Here is a 15,706-nt window from a genome sequence, read left to right as displayed (position 1 = left end):
GCCGGAGCCCTGGGCGGTGCAGGCCAGGCAGCGTGATGGGCTGGCAGGGGGACGCTGACCCCAGCCCAGCCCCTTCAGCAAGAGGCCCTGCCCCTTCCAGGGGCCTGGAGTCAGGCCCCTGTACTGGTAAGTCTTCTGTGTTACTTTCACCCTTGTTGGGAGGGGTCAGGGTAGGTAGGTGGGGCAGGGGGATGGGGAGGAATTGGATACAGTGTCCCAGTTGAACAGCACTTTAAGTCTCACTTGACTGTGGTTATGGCTTCCCAGATGTTGAGGAAGTGGGACAGTAAGGCCCAAACAGGAGCAAAATGACAGGAAGATCACTCCTAAATGGATTGCTATCCTTGAGGTGGAAGTCAAAAGGGTTGCTTCTCAAAAAAATGATTGAGGACTAGTTGGCTGGCTGGATTTGGAGCCAAAGGGTCTCTTCCTCTGCAGTTTATGCCTCCTCTTGGAAAAATCATGTTGTCTAGAAGTATAAGTATGTAGCCTGTAATACTCCTGGGAGCATTGTTGATACTGCTGTGATTGCCAGGCTCTGTACTGCCATCTTTTTGTGGCTGGAGTATAGATTCTAACTGTGGTGGGATCCACAGGGTGCAGCCTGGGACTGTGGGACTGCTGTGCCCCCTTAACTTTCCAGGCTGTCTATCTAGGCTGTCTCTCACAATGTTTTGCTAGTGACAAGCAGCAAACCCCTTCAGGTGCTGTTATCACTCAGCACAGTGGAGGCCCACAGCTAGCTAGATTACATGAATGCGCCCAGAGCCACTCATGAATCACACAGAGAAAGGCACCAGCCACACACCCCCCCCCAGCTCCCAGCCTTGTATCTCAGGAATATATCGTCTTGCACTGCTCAAGACCCTTTCTTGAGCAATTGAAGTTTATTAATTGTTTCACCTCTTCATCGATGGAAGGTGGATATACACCAGCCTTTGTAAACCTGAGCAGATTTATCAAGCACTTCAGGCAAACTCACTGGTAAAGATCAACAGTAAAACAAGTTGATTGATTAAAGGATAGATTTTAAGTGATTATAAATGTATAAGATTATATATCAGCAAAAATGTCAGAGTGGTTGGCAAAATAAAATAAAATATAAGCACTCAGTCTAAATCTTAACCCTTATCGTACTAGACAGTATTAGATCAAGCAATGTTCTCACCCCACTGGATCTTACAGTCCTTAATATACAGTTTGTCCCTTAAACCTGGGCCAGTCTCCCTTGTTAAAATCTTTTGCCTTCTCAGCATCATTGTTGCTTGCAGCATAGGTGGGGGAAGGAGAAAAGGGGAAGCACGAGGCCACTTGTTCCTTTTTATACCCTTTGCCCATGTGCTTGGAGAACATAAGTCCAGGCATGTCTGATGGGCATCGATGAGTCACAAGGTGAAGCAATATCCCAGGTGTGTCTCCTGTGAGTGAGTCATTTAATTGTAACTCCTCTGTTGGACAGTGGCTGGTAATGTTTTTTCGGCACCCGCCTGGGCATTGGTTAGCTCACTTGTCCTCGTCTCTGGGGATCTAATATCTGGGTTATTCCCCAACTTACAACATATTTTAGGGACAACCATACAACACATTCTCATAACTTCATTTGCATTAATGATAAAAATATGTAGAACAGTAGGTTTCAGCGGATCATAACCTTTCCCATGATACCTCACATGACATGTTTTATATGCAATATCACAATTATATACAAATGATGAATATGGGGGTTACAGGTGTCCCTTGGGGTGTTGAGTGTCACACTAACTAAGAGAGCATAGTACAGGAGTCCTTATATGAGTGTAAAGTCTTATCAGTTTTTTTTTTAGAGCAGAAGTGAGTGCTGCAGTCATGTGCATTGATTTCAGGCTCAGTAGCTATTCCGCATATGGTACTGGAGTCAATGATATGTTCCTGTCATGTTACCAGGGAGACATAGGTTGAGGTCCTGGCTGTAACCTGGGTACCTCAGGATTCCCAGTGATGTTGCGAACCCTTCTTCGAGGAGGAGGAGGAAGTTTCTCATGGATCAGGAATGGCTCCAATTTGTTTTATGGGTCCTCTATTATGGAGGCTGCATGGAAGAAGATTGGCCTCTCTTTATCCAAGGAGAAGAATCTGAGTCCAGAGGCCTGTCAGAAACTACCATAGCCTCTATAACTGTCTGAGTGACTGGGCAATCAGATGAAGCAGACTTCATGTGGCTGAAGCAGACCTCATCACCTGCTATATGAGGTGCTGTTTGAGATTCAGAACTCTTATCAGCATCTTTTTCTTGAAAGAACAGCAGATATTGTACCTCTTTTTAAGGTGTCCCTTGCTGAGACACAAAGGGCAATGTGTGTGTGTGGGCGGGGGGGGGTGGTGTCAGTATTTTTAATAGCTACCCCATATGACAGACATGTTAAAGCCTGGTGAGTGCGTACCACCAGGCTTCGCATGAAACTAACTTAAGCTAACTACGGGATACTAACTACTAACTAACTATTCTTAAGAAAGACAAGGAGAAAACTTGTTGATGCAATAACTGTGCGGTAAACCTCCCGGGGAGCTCCAACTAAAGCCATGGCAGTGAGAAGGAACAGAGGGAAGTCAGGGTGATACGTAGCTTCAGGGGAGGCCACAAGGAGGTGCAGAGCACGTGCGCCCCAGCTGCAGTACGCTAGGTGTGTGCACACCTGAGTAGAATATACATCTGCAACCACTCAAAGAAGAACATACTTTTAACAATTACAGGTGGCTAAGAAGTTTGGCAGACAATTCACAATGAATAATTTATTCTGTGAATTTACCTCGTTCTCTTCATGAATTATCCATAAATAGGTAATTAATTTTTACACATTTGTTGACTATTCATAAATGTTTAGTGAGTTGTCTATGTGAATAATTTTCTGACTGGAGACTGACTGCTAACAATTTTGATGCAAGCATTTGTTCTTTGTGATTTGTTTTTTTTACCTGGGGGTTGAACTAAGTCACAAGCAATTGTTTCTGTTTGCTTATTGAATGCTCTAACCTTTTCAGAATGGGGGAGTACCTGAAGAATATAAACCATGTTCCCATTCTTTCAATGGACTGGGGAAGGAAGCATTTTTGGGAGAGAGATATTAAGAATTAAGCTGGTTTAGAGATTTTTTGAAGTTTTAAAATTTTACCTGCTGTCCTTTGTATGAGAGAGCACATTTATTGTCTTTGGCACTCAGGTTTATTCAGTCCACATGTGCACTACATTTTTCCCTGTACATTTTTATTTAACTATGCATACATCTGCATTACAGCTCTCTTTCCTTTAGAGTGTTGGGATTTAGTTTTTTCAAAAGCCAATCAAATTCTTTTGCCAGGGTTTTGATAGTGCATCTTATATCATTCTGTTCTACATACTTGCACTTCTTAAAGGGACAGTGATAGTTTGCCTTTTTTTAAAAAATAGAAAAAAAAATTAGAACAGATATCAGATCTGCCTTTAGTCTTTAAATTCAGCTCAGATCATCACAACCATTTCAAGTTTCTTATCTACTTTAGATTTCCTGGTTGACTAGAATAGTATCCAACAGAATCTTTCGATTGGTATACTTGCGAGATAGTTGTTCAGACTATAATGTACCAAAACTAGCTGCCTCCTATAAATGGATTTGTTGTGTTGCAGCTATTAAAATCTTACTTTTCCATTCATGAGTAGATAAGACACCACCCTTGACCCCTCAGGTAGGAGCTAAGGGTCTGCAAAGACATGAGCCTCTATAGACTTTTGAAAAAAGAATCCATATTTGCTTTGGAATTGGCCTTGTGTACTTATAGTCTGTGTCCTGGAACTCGTAATATTTTTGGTGTAGTACAGAAGCAGGCATGAGTACAGTTATGCAATCTAAACATATAGACAGTCAACTATAGGGTAAATCCTGAACCAAGAGCTCAAAAATCAGTTCGTTTGAAGCCTCCTTACTATTCTTCAGTTCTATGAATTACATTTACTGCGTTTTTAATCTGATTTTTGCTACTTTACTTTGTTTATTTGATGTTCTTCCTGCTTTAATTCTTTACACTTTAGAGGCTTTGATACCAGACAGCTCAAATTTTCCAGAAGTGATACTCACTTCTAAGAGTGCTCCCTGTTATGTCTGCGTGTTTTTATGTACATCAATGTGTGCATATGCATCAGGTACTGTAGTGTACAAAATCAGAGCCTGTCCTATTGACTTTGGAAAAATTGGGCTTGTTTTTAAAACGGGCTAAAGTCACCTGCAAGCTTGGGGTGTTTTTTCTTTTTCATATCAGGTGTCCCATTTGGGACACATCTATAATATTTACCTTTACTGTTTGTAGATTTTAGTGATTAGCTGTGTCTCTTAGTTCACCACACAGCATCATTATTTATGGTTTGTCTTTCATACTGATGCCATAAGGGATTAAAATCCAGATGGTTTCACTTCACTTCCTGGTTTATTCTGTGGAAATTCAGCAATTCTCAGTTTAGTAAAAATTAAGTACTGGACAAGTGTGTCCTCTTAATTTGTCTAACTTTGTTACGACTGTTACAAATTTAATTAGTCTGAACCAAGAGGTTCCCTGTATTCCAATTCCTCCAATAAACTTGGGCAACATATATCAGAATTTGAACTTTAAGTATAAGCATAGGCTTAGCCCTATTTTCACTAATCACTAAGCTGCTTTAGGATACGTGTTTCGGAATGTCATCAAAAACGTTTTTAAGAGCTTGCCTACATTTACAAGTTGTACCACTTTAACTATACCAGTAAAGTGAAAATGGTACAAACCTGTTAATGTGGATGTGGTTCTATTGGCATAAAGATGCTTTATGCTGAGGCAGCTATACTTATACAGGAAGGGGAATACTGCTATTTTAAAACAATATAACATTTTTTTATTTAATAAAATATTTAATTTAATTTAATTTATTTAATTAAATCATACCTAACTGAAACTGTGTGTGAAAGAGGCATATATATGTTACTGATATCATTTGATGAAGTTAATATATTATCATTAAATGCAAGAAGACATCATATTGTAGTGGGATTCCATTTGAAGTGTTTTTATTTTATTTACAACTGTTTTTCCTTGTAAAAACTGACTTATTTTGCAAAAGGTTAAGGAAGGATGATAAATTGACTTGCACTTTACTTTGTCATTTGGCACTTTTTAATTAAAGAACATATGTACAGTTTATGAGAACTGATGGAGATGTGAGGATTGCGGCTATAATTAGTGCTTCCATAAATGCTATCCAACTAAATCCAACCAGAAGGGTCATTCATTAAAAAAGTATTTGTGGCTTTGAAAGCTTATTCAAAAGCTCATGGGACGTGTTGCAATCTTTCTTGTCTTTAAGTGGTTTAAATGTATTATTGCCCCCTTGGCTCGAACTGTTAGACATTATTTGGGACCTTACCAGGTTATTTCCCAGGATATTAGGAAAAACTTCTTCACTAGGAGAGTGGTGAAGCACTGGAATGGGTTACCTAGGGAGGTGGTAGAATATCCTTCCTGAGAAGTTTTTAACATCAGGCTTGACAAAGCCTTGGCTGGGATGATTTAGTTGGGGATTGGTCCTGCTTTGAGCAGGGGGTTGGACTAGATGACCTCCTGAGGTCCTTTCCAACTCTAATTCTATGATTCCCTTATGGGAAAAAATGGATGATAGAGTCAGATATCTGTTTGGTGTAATCCTTTTATTTATAAAGAGTGTACACAATGTCCTGTGTTCTTGAACACAGTAGGAACAAACTATAGTAGTCAGTTACCTTGTTCAGAAACCCAGGTCTGCTTTCTAGCCAGTGTTGTGCCCCAAGGAACTCTGGCTCTGCTCTCTCTCGGAGTCAAAGTCCTGTCTACTTCTCTGGTTTTCTGTTTGCCTTTCCCTGGCTTTCTGGTTAATCTTTGCCAGATGCACAAACACAGATGCAACAATTCAATTCCCCAGACCCTGCATTTGTAATCAATCTCAGGGAAACACATCTTTTTGTTTCTGACTTAGTTCTTGATCAGGCCTTCCCAGGCAGCCCAGAGCCTTGGGTGGTGATTTCTCTTGTTTTAGGAATTGTAATCCATAAAAGAGCTTAATTGCTTCTTCTGATTAGCTTGAATGAAGGGTGGCTAGCAGGCTTATCAGCTTTAATGAGGTCTGTGATTGACTATAGATCAAAGACATGCTTGCTAGCAGCCATTAATATTTTCCAGTATTTTAGCTCACCCTGCATGAAGTTTAAAATGGTGATACCCTTAATGACCGATTCCAGACAGGAAGGAAATAAATCATTTTACAAATTAAAATTTGGGTTAGTGATGTCAAAATACCCCGACAGAACAACACTAGGTAAATCTATAAATAACTACCAATCATTTAACAAATTAAAAGTTCTATGATTCGTAGCTATTTATAGATTTACCTAGAGTTGTTCTGTCAGGATATTTTCACATCACTAACCCATACCAATTTTACTCCCATCCAACTTTCCTTGGAGCTTTTCTCTCCCTGCCTGGTTTCCTTTCAGCCAACTGAGAGATGTCTCTTTCAGTGGACCTCTGATCAGTATTTATGTTTCTGTGGGGTCTTGCTGAAATAAATATCAATTCTTTAAAAATCTCTGTCACAACTCTTCCAATCTCAGCATCCACACCTACATTCTCACTGTCTGCGGGCAGCCAAGCTGAGATTGTGTCCTGATACCTTTTCAGATCATTCTTGTGAGTTTAGACCCAATTGTATTCTGTACACCACTTCATTTCATAGATATTCATAGATATTTAGGTCAGAAGGGACCATTATGATCATCTAGTCTGACCTCCTGCACAGCGCAGGCCACAGAATTTCACCCACCACTCCTACCAAAAAAAACCCAAACTCACACCTATATCTGTGCTATTGAAGTCCTCAAATCGTAGTTTAAAGACTTCAAGGAGCAGAGAATCCTCCAGCAAGTGACCCGTGCCCCATGCTACAGAGGAAGGCGAAAAACCTCCAGGGCCTCTTCCAATCTGCCCTGGAGGAAAATTCCTTCCTGACCCCAAATATGGCGATCAGCTAAACCCTGAGCATATGGGCAAGATTCATCAGCCAGATACTATAGAAAATTCTTTCCTGGGTAACTCGGATCTCACCCCATCTAATAGCCCATCACAGGCCATTGGGCCTATTTACCATGAATATTTAATTACCAAAACCATGTTATCCCATCATACCATCTCCTCCATAAACTTATCGAGTTTAATCTTAAAGCCAGATCTTTTGCCCCTACTGCTTCCCTTGGAAGGCTATTCCAAAGCTTCACTCCTCTGATGGTTAAAAACCTTTGTCTAATTTCTAGTCTAAATTTCCTGGTGGCCAGTTTATACCCATTTGTTCTTGTGTCCACATTGGTACTGAGCTTAAATAATTCCTCTCCGTCTCTGGTATTTATCCCTCTGATATATTTATAGAGAGCAATCATATCTCCCCTCAACCTTCTTTTAGTTAGGCTAAACAAGCCAAGCTCCCTGAGTCTCCTTTCATAAGACAAGTTTTCCATTCCTCGGATTATCCTAGTAGCCCTTCTCTGTACCTGTTCCAGTTTGAATTCATCCTTCTTAAACATGGGAGACCAGAACTGCAGACAGTATTCCAGGTGAGGTCTCACCAGTGCCTTATATAACGGTCCTAAAACCTCCTTATCCCTACTGGAAATACCTCTCCTGATGCATCCCAAGACCGCATTAGCTTTTTTCACAGCCATATCACATTGGCGGCTCATAGTCATCCTATGATCAACCAATACTCCAAGGTCCTTTTCCTCCTCCGTTACTTCTAATTGATGCGTCCCTAGCTTATAACTAAAATTCTTGTTATTAATCCCTAAATGCATGACCTTACACTTCTCACTATTAAATTTCATCCTATTGCTATTACTCCAGTTTACAAGGTCATCCAGATCCTCCTCATTTATTCATGTTAAGACAGTATCTGGTCCCTCCAGATGTTTATCCATCTTAGTGTCCCTACCCTTTCTCCTAGGACTGTGGCTCCCAGATCAGGTGCCTTTTAAAAGTTTCCTGTTATCACTTTACATTGTAGTCTTCTCGTTTTATCAGAGGATATCCTCATTTTTTTCTCTAGCAAAGATGTGAACTTTTTCAGTTTTGGATTGTCGGGTTTCTACAGAGTCCAAATGGTCCAGATTCCTTTCTTCCTCTTCAGGGACTCCGTACAAGAGGTTTTCTAGGGTTCTTAACTCATGCACAAATATGAGGAGTGCTGGGTTTCACTTTCTGCTCTCAGTGACTTCTGTTCTATAAGCCATCAAAAGGATGTGGATAAGCTGGTCCCAGTCCCTTTGGTGGTATTCTACAAATGTTGCCAGCTGAACCTCCAGAGTCGAACTGAATCTTTCCACTATCTGATCAAATCGTGGGTGTTTTGGGATGGTGAGAGTTTTATGGATCCTTAGAATCTCACACATTAGATTCAAAATTTTTCTCTTGATTTGCATGTAACTCACCCAGAACCTCAGATCTGGTGAAACATTCATTCACTATTACCTTCACTACTATCACAGCCCCTTGGTTTCTTATTGGGTAAACTTCAGGCCGTTGTTTGGGAAACTTTTGGCTACTCTGCAGTCCACTCTTGCCGTCCAACATCTGCGGTTCTAGCGGATGAACCAGGAACATTTGTAGTTCTGCAAATTATGGGCCAAGAGGAGACAGCAATCTCTTCCTGAGCGCACTCATTCCACCAGAGCAACCAAGTCCTTGCTATCCTGCTTAGGGGAGTGTTTCAGTTCTCCTTCTAACAAGGGTGTCTGGACAAGGCATCAGTATTACCATGCCTGTGCCCAGCTCTGTGTGTGACTGGGAAATCATATCATTTCTTTTTTTCCAGCCACCTGGTGAATTGCCCCTGAGGATTGCTAAATCTAAAGAACCATAGCTGAGATTGGCCTGCCTATAATTTATACATTTCCTTCTTTTTGGAACATTTTTTTTTTTTGCAGTACCAGCATTTAACTTAACTACTTCCCCTAATTTTTGCATTTTTGCCACTATCCCCTGATTTACAAATCAAATGTATCATTTTTTCTAATTGTTCGAATGTGTCATGAACCACATAGAATACCCTCTTCAATCACACATATTAAATATAGAGCTGTACTTTCAGGGCTTATGGCAGTCAACTTCCCTATTTCTCTTTAGCAGCTACTTCCTTTATTGTTGGGTTGCTGCAAGGAAAGATTCAGGTTTTGTGACAAATTCCACACCCTTTTGGAGTATACTTGATCTCCTTTCACTGATCTTGATCTGTAAGTCCAAGTCCAGTTAAGCATTTATAAATTGATTCATTGCTAATTATCCTGGAAGTCCTCATGGATATCTGGATATGCCAGGAACACAGGTCTCCTTAGGTCCTCTTCCAGTTCAGGTGTTTCTTTTCTTCTCCTTCTAGCTCTTAGCTGTGTCTTGGCGAGCTCAGATTGATTGCTTGATCCAAACTTCATATCAAGAGAGTGTACCTTATCTGGCTAATTCAGTCTTTTTTCTGCCTGTAAATTCTGCAGCACCATCAGATCTGGGCAATTCAAGTTGGCTGCTAGAAACTGTTCACTCTGTTCATCACCCAGCTATACATTTGGGCTATGATGTTGATCTCAAGTAAATAAGCCTCCCAGGGAGTTTTCCCCTGAAATATATTTATATTACCTGGGCTGGGATAGTCTGACCTCCTCCCTTCAGGTCTCGGTGGGTTACAAAGGAGGTAGAAGCATTGTAATTGTCCTGTCTTGCCAAGTTCTCTGACTGGCCCAATTCCCCATACAGGTGGCAGTTTGTGATCCTTTGATTTCCTTCTCAAAATTTTTTTTTTCAAGCTACTTAAGTTTTTGCTGCAGCTCATCTCTGTTAGCAAGTTCCAAGTTGGCCAAAGATTTTCTGGTGTCTCGTTTTCTTGCAGAGCTGTGCCAAATGGCACACGTTCTGTGCCTCTCCTAAAAGTAGAGCAAAGACTTTTAGTATTGTTTCATATTCCCTGTGTGTATATAAAGTCTGCTGCAGTTTCCACGGTATGCATCCGATGAAGTGAGCTACAGCTCACGAAAGCTCATGCTCAAATAAATTGGTTAGTCTCTAAGGTGCCACAAGTCCTCCTTTTCTTTTTATAGTCTCACCAGAATGTCTGGAGGCATTTTGAGCCTGATCCTGTGCCCCACTGAAGTCTACTGGAGTGTTTGCTTTAATGAGCACTGGATCTGATGAATAGGCATAATGTCTCTGGCCCATAAGGTAGCACTGTGTATGTGTGGAACCTTCTCCCCTGTCCCCCGCATGAGTCCACGTGTGGAATTTATATGGGTCCCTTTGCATTTAAAATACTTTATTTAATCATAATATATGATATATATGACATATATATGACATAATATATTTAATAATAATATATATTACCTTCAGCTATAGAATACAAAGCTTAAACAGACACAAAGAAAATATATTGTGAGTCTGTTTTTTCCTTTGAGGTTCTGGTTTTACATCTTAGTTTATTAATTATACTTTTACATTAGAATTTTAATAGTTGTAAATTATGTATCATGTCTTTAATGCAGAGGGGGGCAAACTACAGCCCGGCTCCTGAGCTCCTGGCCCAGGAGGCTAGTCCCGGCCCCTCCCCTCCTGTTCCCCTCCCCCACAGCCTCAGCGCGTTGCGCTCTGGGTGGCTGGGCAGCGCAGTTGCAGAACTGTGTCCTGACCAGGTGCTCTGGACGGCACTGCTCTAGCGCCACCAGCCACCGGTGCTCCAGGCAGCGCGGTAAGGGAACGGAGGGGTTAAATAGAGGGTAGGGGAGTTCGGGGGTGTGGTCAGGAGTCGGGGGTGTGGATAGCGGTCAGGACGGTCAGAGGGCGGGGAACAGGGGGGCTGGATGGGGCAGGGGTCCCGGGGGGGCAGTCAGGAATGAAGGGGGGGCAATCAGGGGTGCGGGGTCTGGGGGTGGTCAAGGGACAGGGAGCTAGGGGTAGTGGATGGGCTAGGAGTCCTGGGGGGCCTGACAGGGCACAGAGGGGTTGGATGGGGCAGGAGTCCCGGGGGAGCCGTCAGGGGGTAAGAAGCTGGGGGGTCACATAGGAGGCGGGGGCCGGGCCATGCCTGGCTGTCTGGGGAGACACAGCCTCCCCTAACTGGCCCTCCATACAATTTTGGAAACTCTATGTGGCCCTCAGGCCAAAAAGTTTGCCCGCCCTTGCCTTAGTGTCTATTTATATACATAACGGATTATTAAAAGCAGTCATAACTAGGAAATTATTAGTGCTTTTTCTGTTTAATCTTTCAAAGTTAGATTGACAACAGTCTTACAAGGATATGACAAATTATTATCTTTATTGGATTATTTGCAGGTGAGATTCGAAGCTTTATTTGATTAATCAGTACTTAAATTAATTATGCACCAGTTTATAGTCAGCAAAATTAAACATAACGACTCCAGGTGTGGAATGTTGCCTTGCTTTTCAAATGGTAGTTTCAACTAGATAATAACTACTTAAGTATGGTGGTACTTTGGTATTCTTCTTTATTCATCTGAGCTTGTGCAGTCCTCAGACAATCTGGTTGCTTATCACAGCACTACACAAAGGAATGATGCTCGCAGTACCTGGGATGCAATTTATAGAAATTATGTCTATATGTTTTAAGATTTCAGAATAACATAAGTGATTATTGGAGAATCTATTTTGGCTCCATAAAGTCCCTCTGTGAAGCTTCCCTTATGATATAATGTTTCAAAGTTTATGACAGATGTACTTTTTCTCATGAGTTCCAAGTAATTTTCTGTCTTTTGTATGATGATATTGGTATAGTAAGATTGGCTGGAAGAAATCTGGTGTATTAAAATCACAGCAGTTCATTCTCCATATCATTAATTTCATAATATCTTTTTCTGTCCAGCCAATTTTTTTCTCTCTCAATCTTTGTCTCCACTTATAAAGATTGAAAGAGAGAGAAAATTGTAGAGAAAGTGATATCTTAATTTCCTTCACAAATCCTTGACAGTAGTTTTTGAAGTTTAACATTAGTTTGCAGATTTCTTGCTTCTGGGATTTAATAGATTTTATATTATGCTTGTTAAATTTCCCTGCTGTTACGGAGGGAAGGTTATTTCTAAAGATGTAAAATCTGTAATTCCTTTGTGTTTTATTTCCCGGGCATTTAGTATTTTATACCACAAACTATCTCCAACTAACCAATTTCAATCATAGAATCATAGAATATCAGGGTTGGAAGGGACCCCAGAAGGTCATCTAGTCCAACCCCCTGCTCAAAGCAGGACCAATTCCCAGTTAAATCATCCCAGCCAGGGCTTTGTCAAGCCTGACCTTAAAAACCTCTAAGGAAGGAGATTCTACCACCTCCCTAGGTAATGCATTCCAGTGTTTCACCACCCTCTTAGTGAAAAAGTTTTTCCTAATATCCAATCTAAACCTCCCCCACTGCAACTTGAGACCATTACTCCTCGTTCTGTCATCTGCTACCATTGAGAACAGTCTAGAGCCATCCTCTTTGGAACCCCCTTTCAGGTAGTTGAAAGCAGCTATCAAATCCCCCCTCATTCTTCTCTTCTGCAGGCTAAACAATCCCAGCTCCCTCAGCCTCTCCTCATAACTCATGTGTTCCAGTCCCCTAATCATTTTTGTTGCCCTTCGCTGGACTCTCTCCAATTTATCCACATCCTTCTTGAAGTGTGGGGCCCAAAACTGGACACAGTACTCCAGATGAGGCCTCACCCATGTCGAATAGAGGGGAACGATCACGTCCCTCGATCTGCTCGCTATGCCCCTACTTATACATCCCAAAATGCCATTGGCCTTCTTGGCAACAAGGGCACACTGCTGACTCATATCCAGCTTCTCGTCCACTGTCACCCCTAGGTCCTTTTCCGCAGAACTGCTGCCTAGCCATTCGGTCCCTAGTCTGTAGCGGTACATTGGGTTCTTCCGTCCTAAGTACAGGACCCTGCACTTATCCTTATTGAACCTCATCAGATTTCTTTTGGCCCAATCCTCCAATTTGTCTAGGTCCTTCTGTATCCTATCCCTCCCCTCCAGCGTATCTACCACTCCTCCCAGTTTAGTATCATCCGCAAATTTGCTGAGAGTGCAATCCACACCATCCTCCAGATCATTTATGAAGATATTGAACAAAACCGGCCCGAGGACCGACCCTTGGGGCACTCCACTTGATACCGGCTGCCAACTAGACGTGGAGCCATTGATCACTACCCGTTGAGCCCGACAATCTAGCCAGCTTTCTACCCACCTTATAGTGCATTCATCCAGCCCATACTTGCTTAACTTGCTGACAAGAATACTGTGGGAGACCGTGTCAAAACCTTTGGTAAAGTCAAGAAACAATACATCCACTGCTTTCCCTTCATCCACAGAACCAGTAATCTCATCATAAAAGGCGATTAGATTAGTCAGGCATGACCTTCCCTTGGTGAATCCATCCATCCATCCATTTAGTTTATGATAGCTCTTTTGTTTTTTAAAAATACTGGGAACCTCCTGAGAAAAATGTTAGGAATAATTAGAAGAAATAGCTATGGACACCTCAACAATGGTTTTCGTAAAACATTGTCTATAAAATTAGACTTTTGGTCACTTCTCATTTGGGTTAATATGGCCTTTCACTTTCAGAAGCATAGAAGATTAGGATCGGAAGAGACCTCAGGACGTCATCTAGTCCAACCCCCTGCTCAAAGCAGGACCAACACCTACTAAATCATCCCAGCCATGGCTTTGTCAAGCCAGGCCTTAAAAACCTCTAAGGATAGAGATTCCACCACCTACCTAGGTAACCCATTCCAGTGCTTCACGACCCTCCTAGTGAAAGGGTGGTTTCCTAATATCCAACCTAGATCTCCCCCACTGCAACTTGAGACCATTGCTTCTTGTTCTGTCATCTGCCACCACTGAGAACAGCCAAGCTCCATCCTCTTTTGAACCCCCCTTCAGGTAGTTGAAGGCTGCTATCAAATCCCCCCACACTCTTCTCTTTTGCAGACTAAATAAGCCCAGTTCCCTCAGCCTCTCCACGTAAGTCATGTGCCTCAGCCCCCTAATAATTTTCTTTGCCCTCCACTGGGCTCTTTCTAATTTGTCCACATCCCTTCTGTAGTGGGGGGACCAAAACTGGACACAGTATTCCAGGTGTGGCCTCACCAGTGCTGAATAATCACTTCCCTCGATCTGCTGGCAATGCTCTTATTAATACAACCTAATATGCCGTTAGCCTTCTTGGCAACAAGGGTACACTGCTGACTCATATCCAGCTTCTCATCCACTGTAATCCCCAGGTCCTTTTCTGCAGAACTGCTGCTTAACCAGTAGGTCCCCACTTTTGTCCATTCCTAATGAGCTAATAGAATATTGGCTGTGAAAGAGGAACATCGAGAGCTGTTTTGGGTTCCTTTCCTGTCTTTCCCATCTAAACTATTTCTTGCATCTCCTTTATAGCAACTATGCCAGCACTATTGATGTTAGAATCTCAGTGCTTAATGTAAAGCTCTGGAGGATGTTTTTACCAAAGTTTTCATGAGATTCCAGAAAACTGCATATTGCAACAAGAAATAAAATGTAGAGTACAAAATTGCTGATAAGTTGCATAAAAGACAGTGGCTCACTATGGATTTCAAGGAATTTTGACATGTATAGTATTTGCATATTTTACTGGCCAAATTCAGACAGTCCATTCTGGTACATATAAAGGTAAAAAGAGGCAACTAGGAGTGTAGTATCCAAATGTTAAGTCCCACTCTTGGCTCCTTAAAACCTAGAGAGTTTGTACTCTAGAAATGTACTATGGACACAGTATCAGACGATGTAGTTTGCATGAGTCCTGGGGGTGGTGATGTTGTATTTTTTACACTATCTATTCTGAAACTAGCTCGGTAGCTGCTTCACATTTTACACAGATTTTTCCTGCCGTGGGCAGCTGAGATATGGGCTCATAATGACATTGCTTTTGCAGTATTAATTGTACTCCTGCACTCAGGAAAATTGGTGCAAGGCCTGAATTTGACCTTATAACAATTTACAGATTTAGATCATTTAATATATTAATAATTCATTTCACAGGCACTAACCTAAGTGAGCGGTGACTGTGGGAGAGACTGGTAAAGTATTTTGTTTATGTATAGCTTTTTTGGTTTAAAAGTACAAGTACTTTAATTATATATTGTGCAGACATCCAAAGACTTCAATAAATGGACATATTTTATTAAATGAATGTTCTAAACTGTGTATTTGGTTTGGAGAAGGATTATTTTCTCCTTTATCAATTCTTTCATTCACTGTTATACACAATTACAGTATTTCCCTTCCTCTCTTGTACTCTTTTAACTATTATTAACATTCTTACAATATCTTTGTTGTATTTGGCCTCATGGGTTTATGTAGTCCATTTAAAGACAAAGATACATTTTAGCAATAGAATAAATTTGGCTTATTTCTGTATGCATGTGGTTGTAGTAATGTAGGCACGGCATCATGGCAATCCTTTTTGAGGAGCACTTTCTCTGGTGACTTCCTAGACCCAAATAACCTTCCCCAGAATAGAGTTACCCTTTTGAAATGAATTGGTTTTCCCAGTGTAATGGAATGGCAAACTATATTGTACTATTCAGCCACTAGGTGGCGCTGTGTGTAAAATACCTCATTTACATAAACCTCATCCATA

At 41.4% G+C, this 15,706-nt stretch overlaps 1 protein-coding gene across 8 annotated transcripts in view; it reads left to right on the top strand.

The window, feature by feature from the left end:
- The window catches only part of IMMP2L (inner mitochondrial membrane peptidase subunit 2), an 852,317-nt gene that overhangs the window by 249,830 nt on the left and 586,781 nt on the right, over positions 1–15,706 (top strand). Inside the window, exon 4 of one of the 8 annotated variants that reach the window (XM_073328102.1) lies at positions 15,106–15,207. The exons of the other annotated variants lie outside the window; for them this stretch is intronic. Within the exon in view, the coding sequence (XP_073184203.1) occupies positions 15,106–15,112 (7 nt within the window). The 3' untranslated portion in view covers positions 15,113–15,207. Of the gene's footprint in view, positions 1–15,105; positions 15,208–15,706 lie in introns of those variants that run through there. 8 annotated transcript variants of the gene reach the window in all.

Source organism: Lepidochelys kempii, chromosome 1 (assembly GCF_965140265.1).
Source record: "Lepidochelys kempii isolate rLepKem1 chromosome 1, rLepKem1.hap2, whole genome shotgun sequence".
In the NCBI taxonomy this organism is placed as follows: Eukaryota; Metazoa; Chordata; order Testudines; family Cheloniidae; genus Lepidochelys; species Lepidochelys kempii.
Note: the sequence above shows the minus strand (reverse complement) of the source record. Positions and strands in the feature narration are given on the sequence as shown.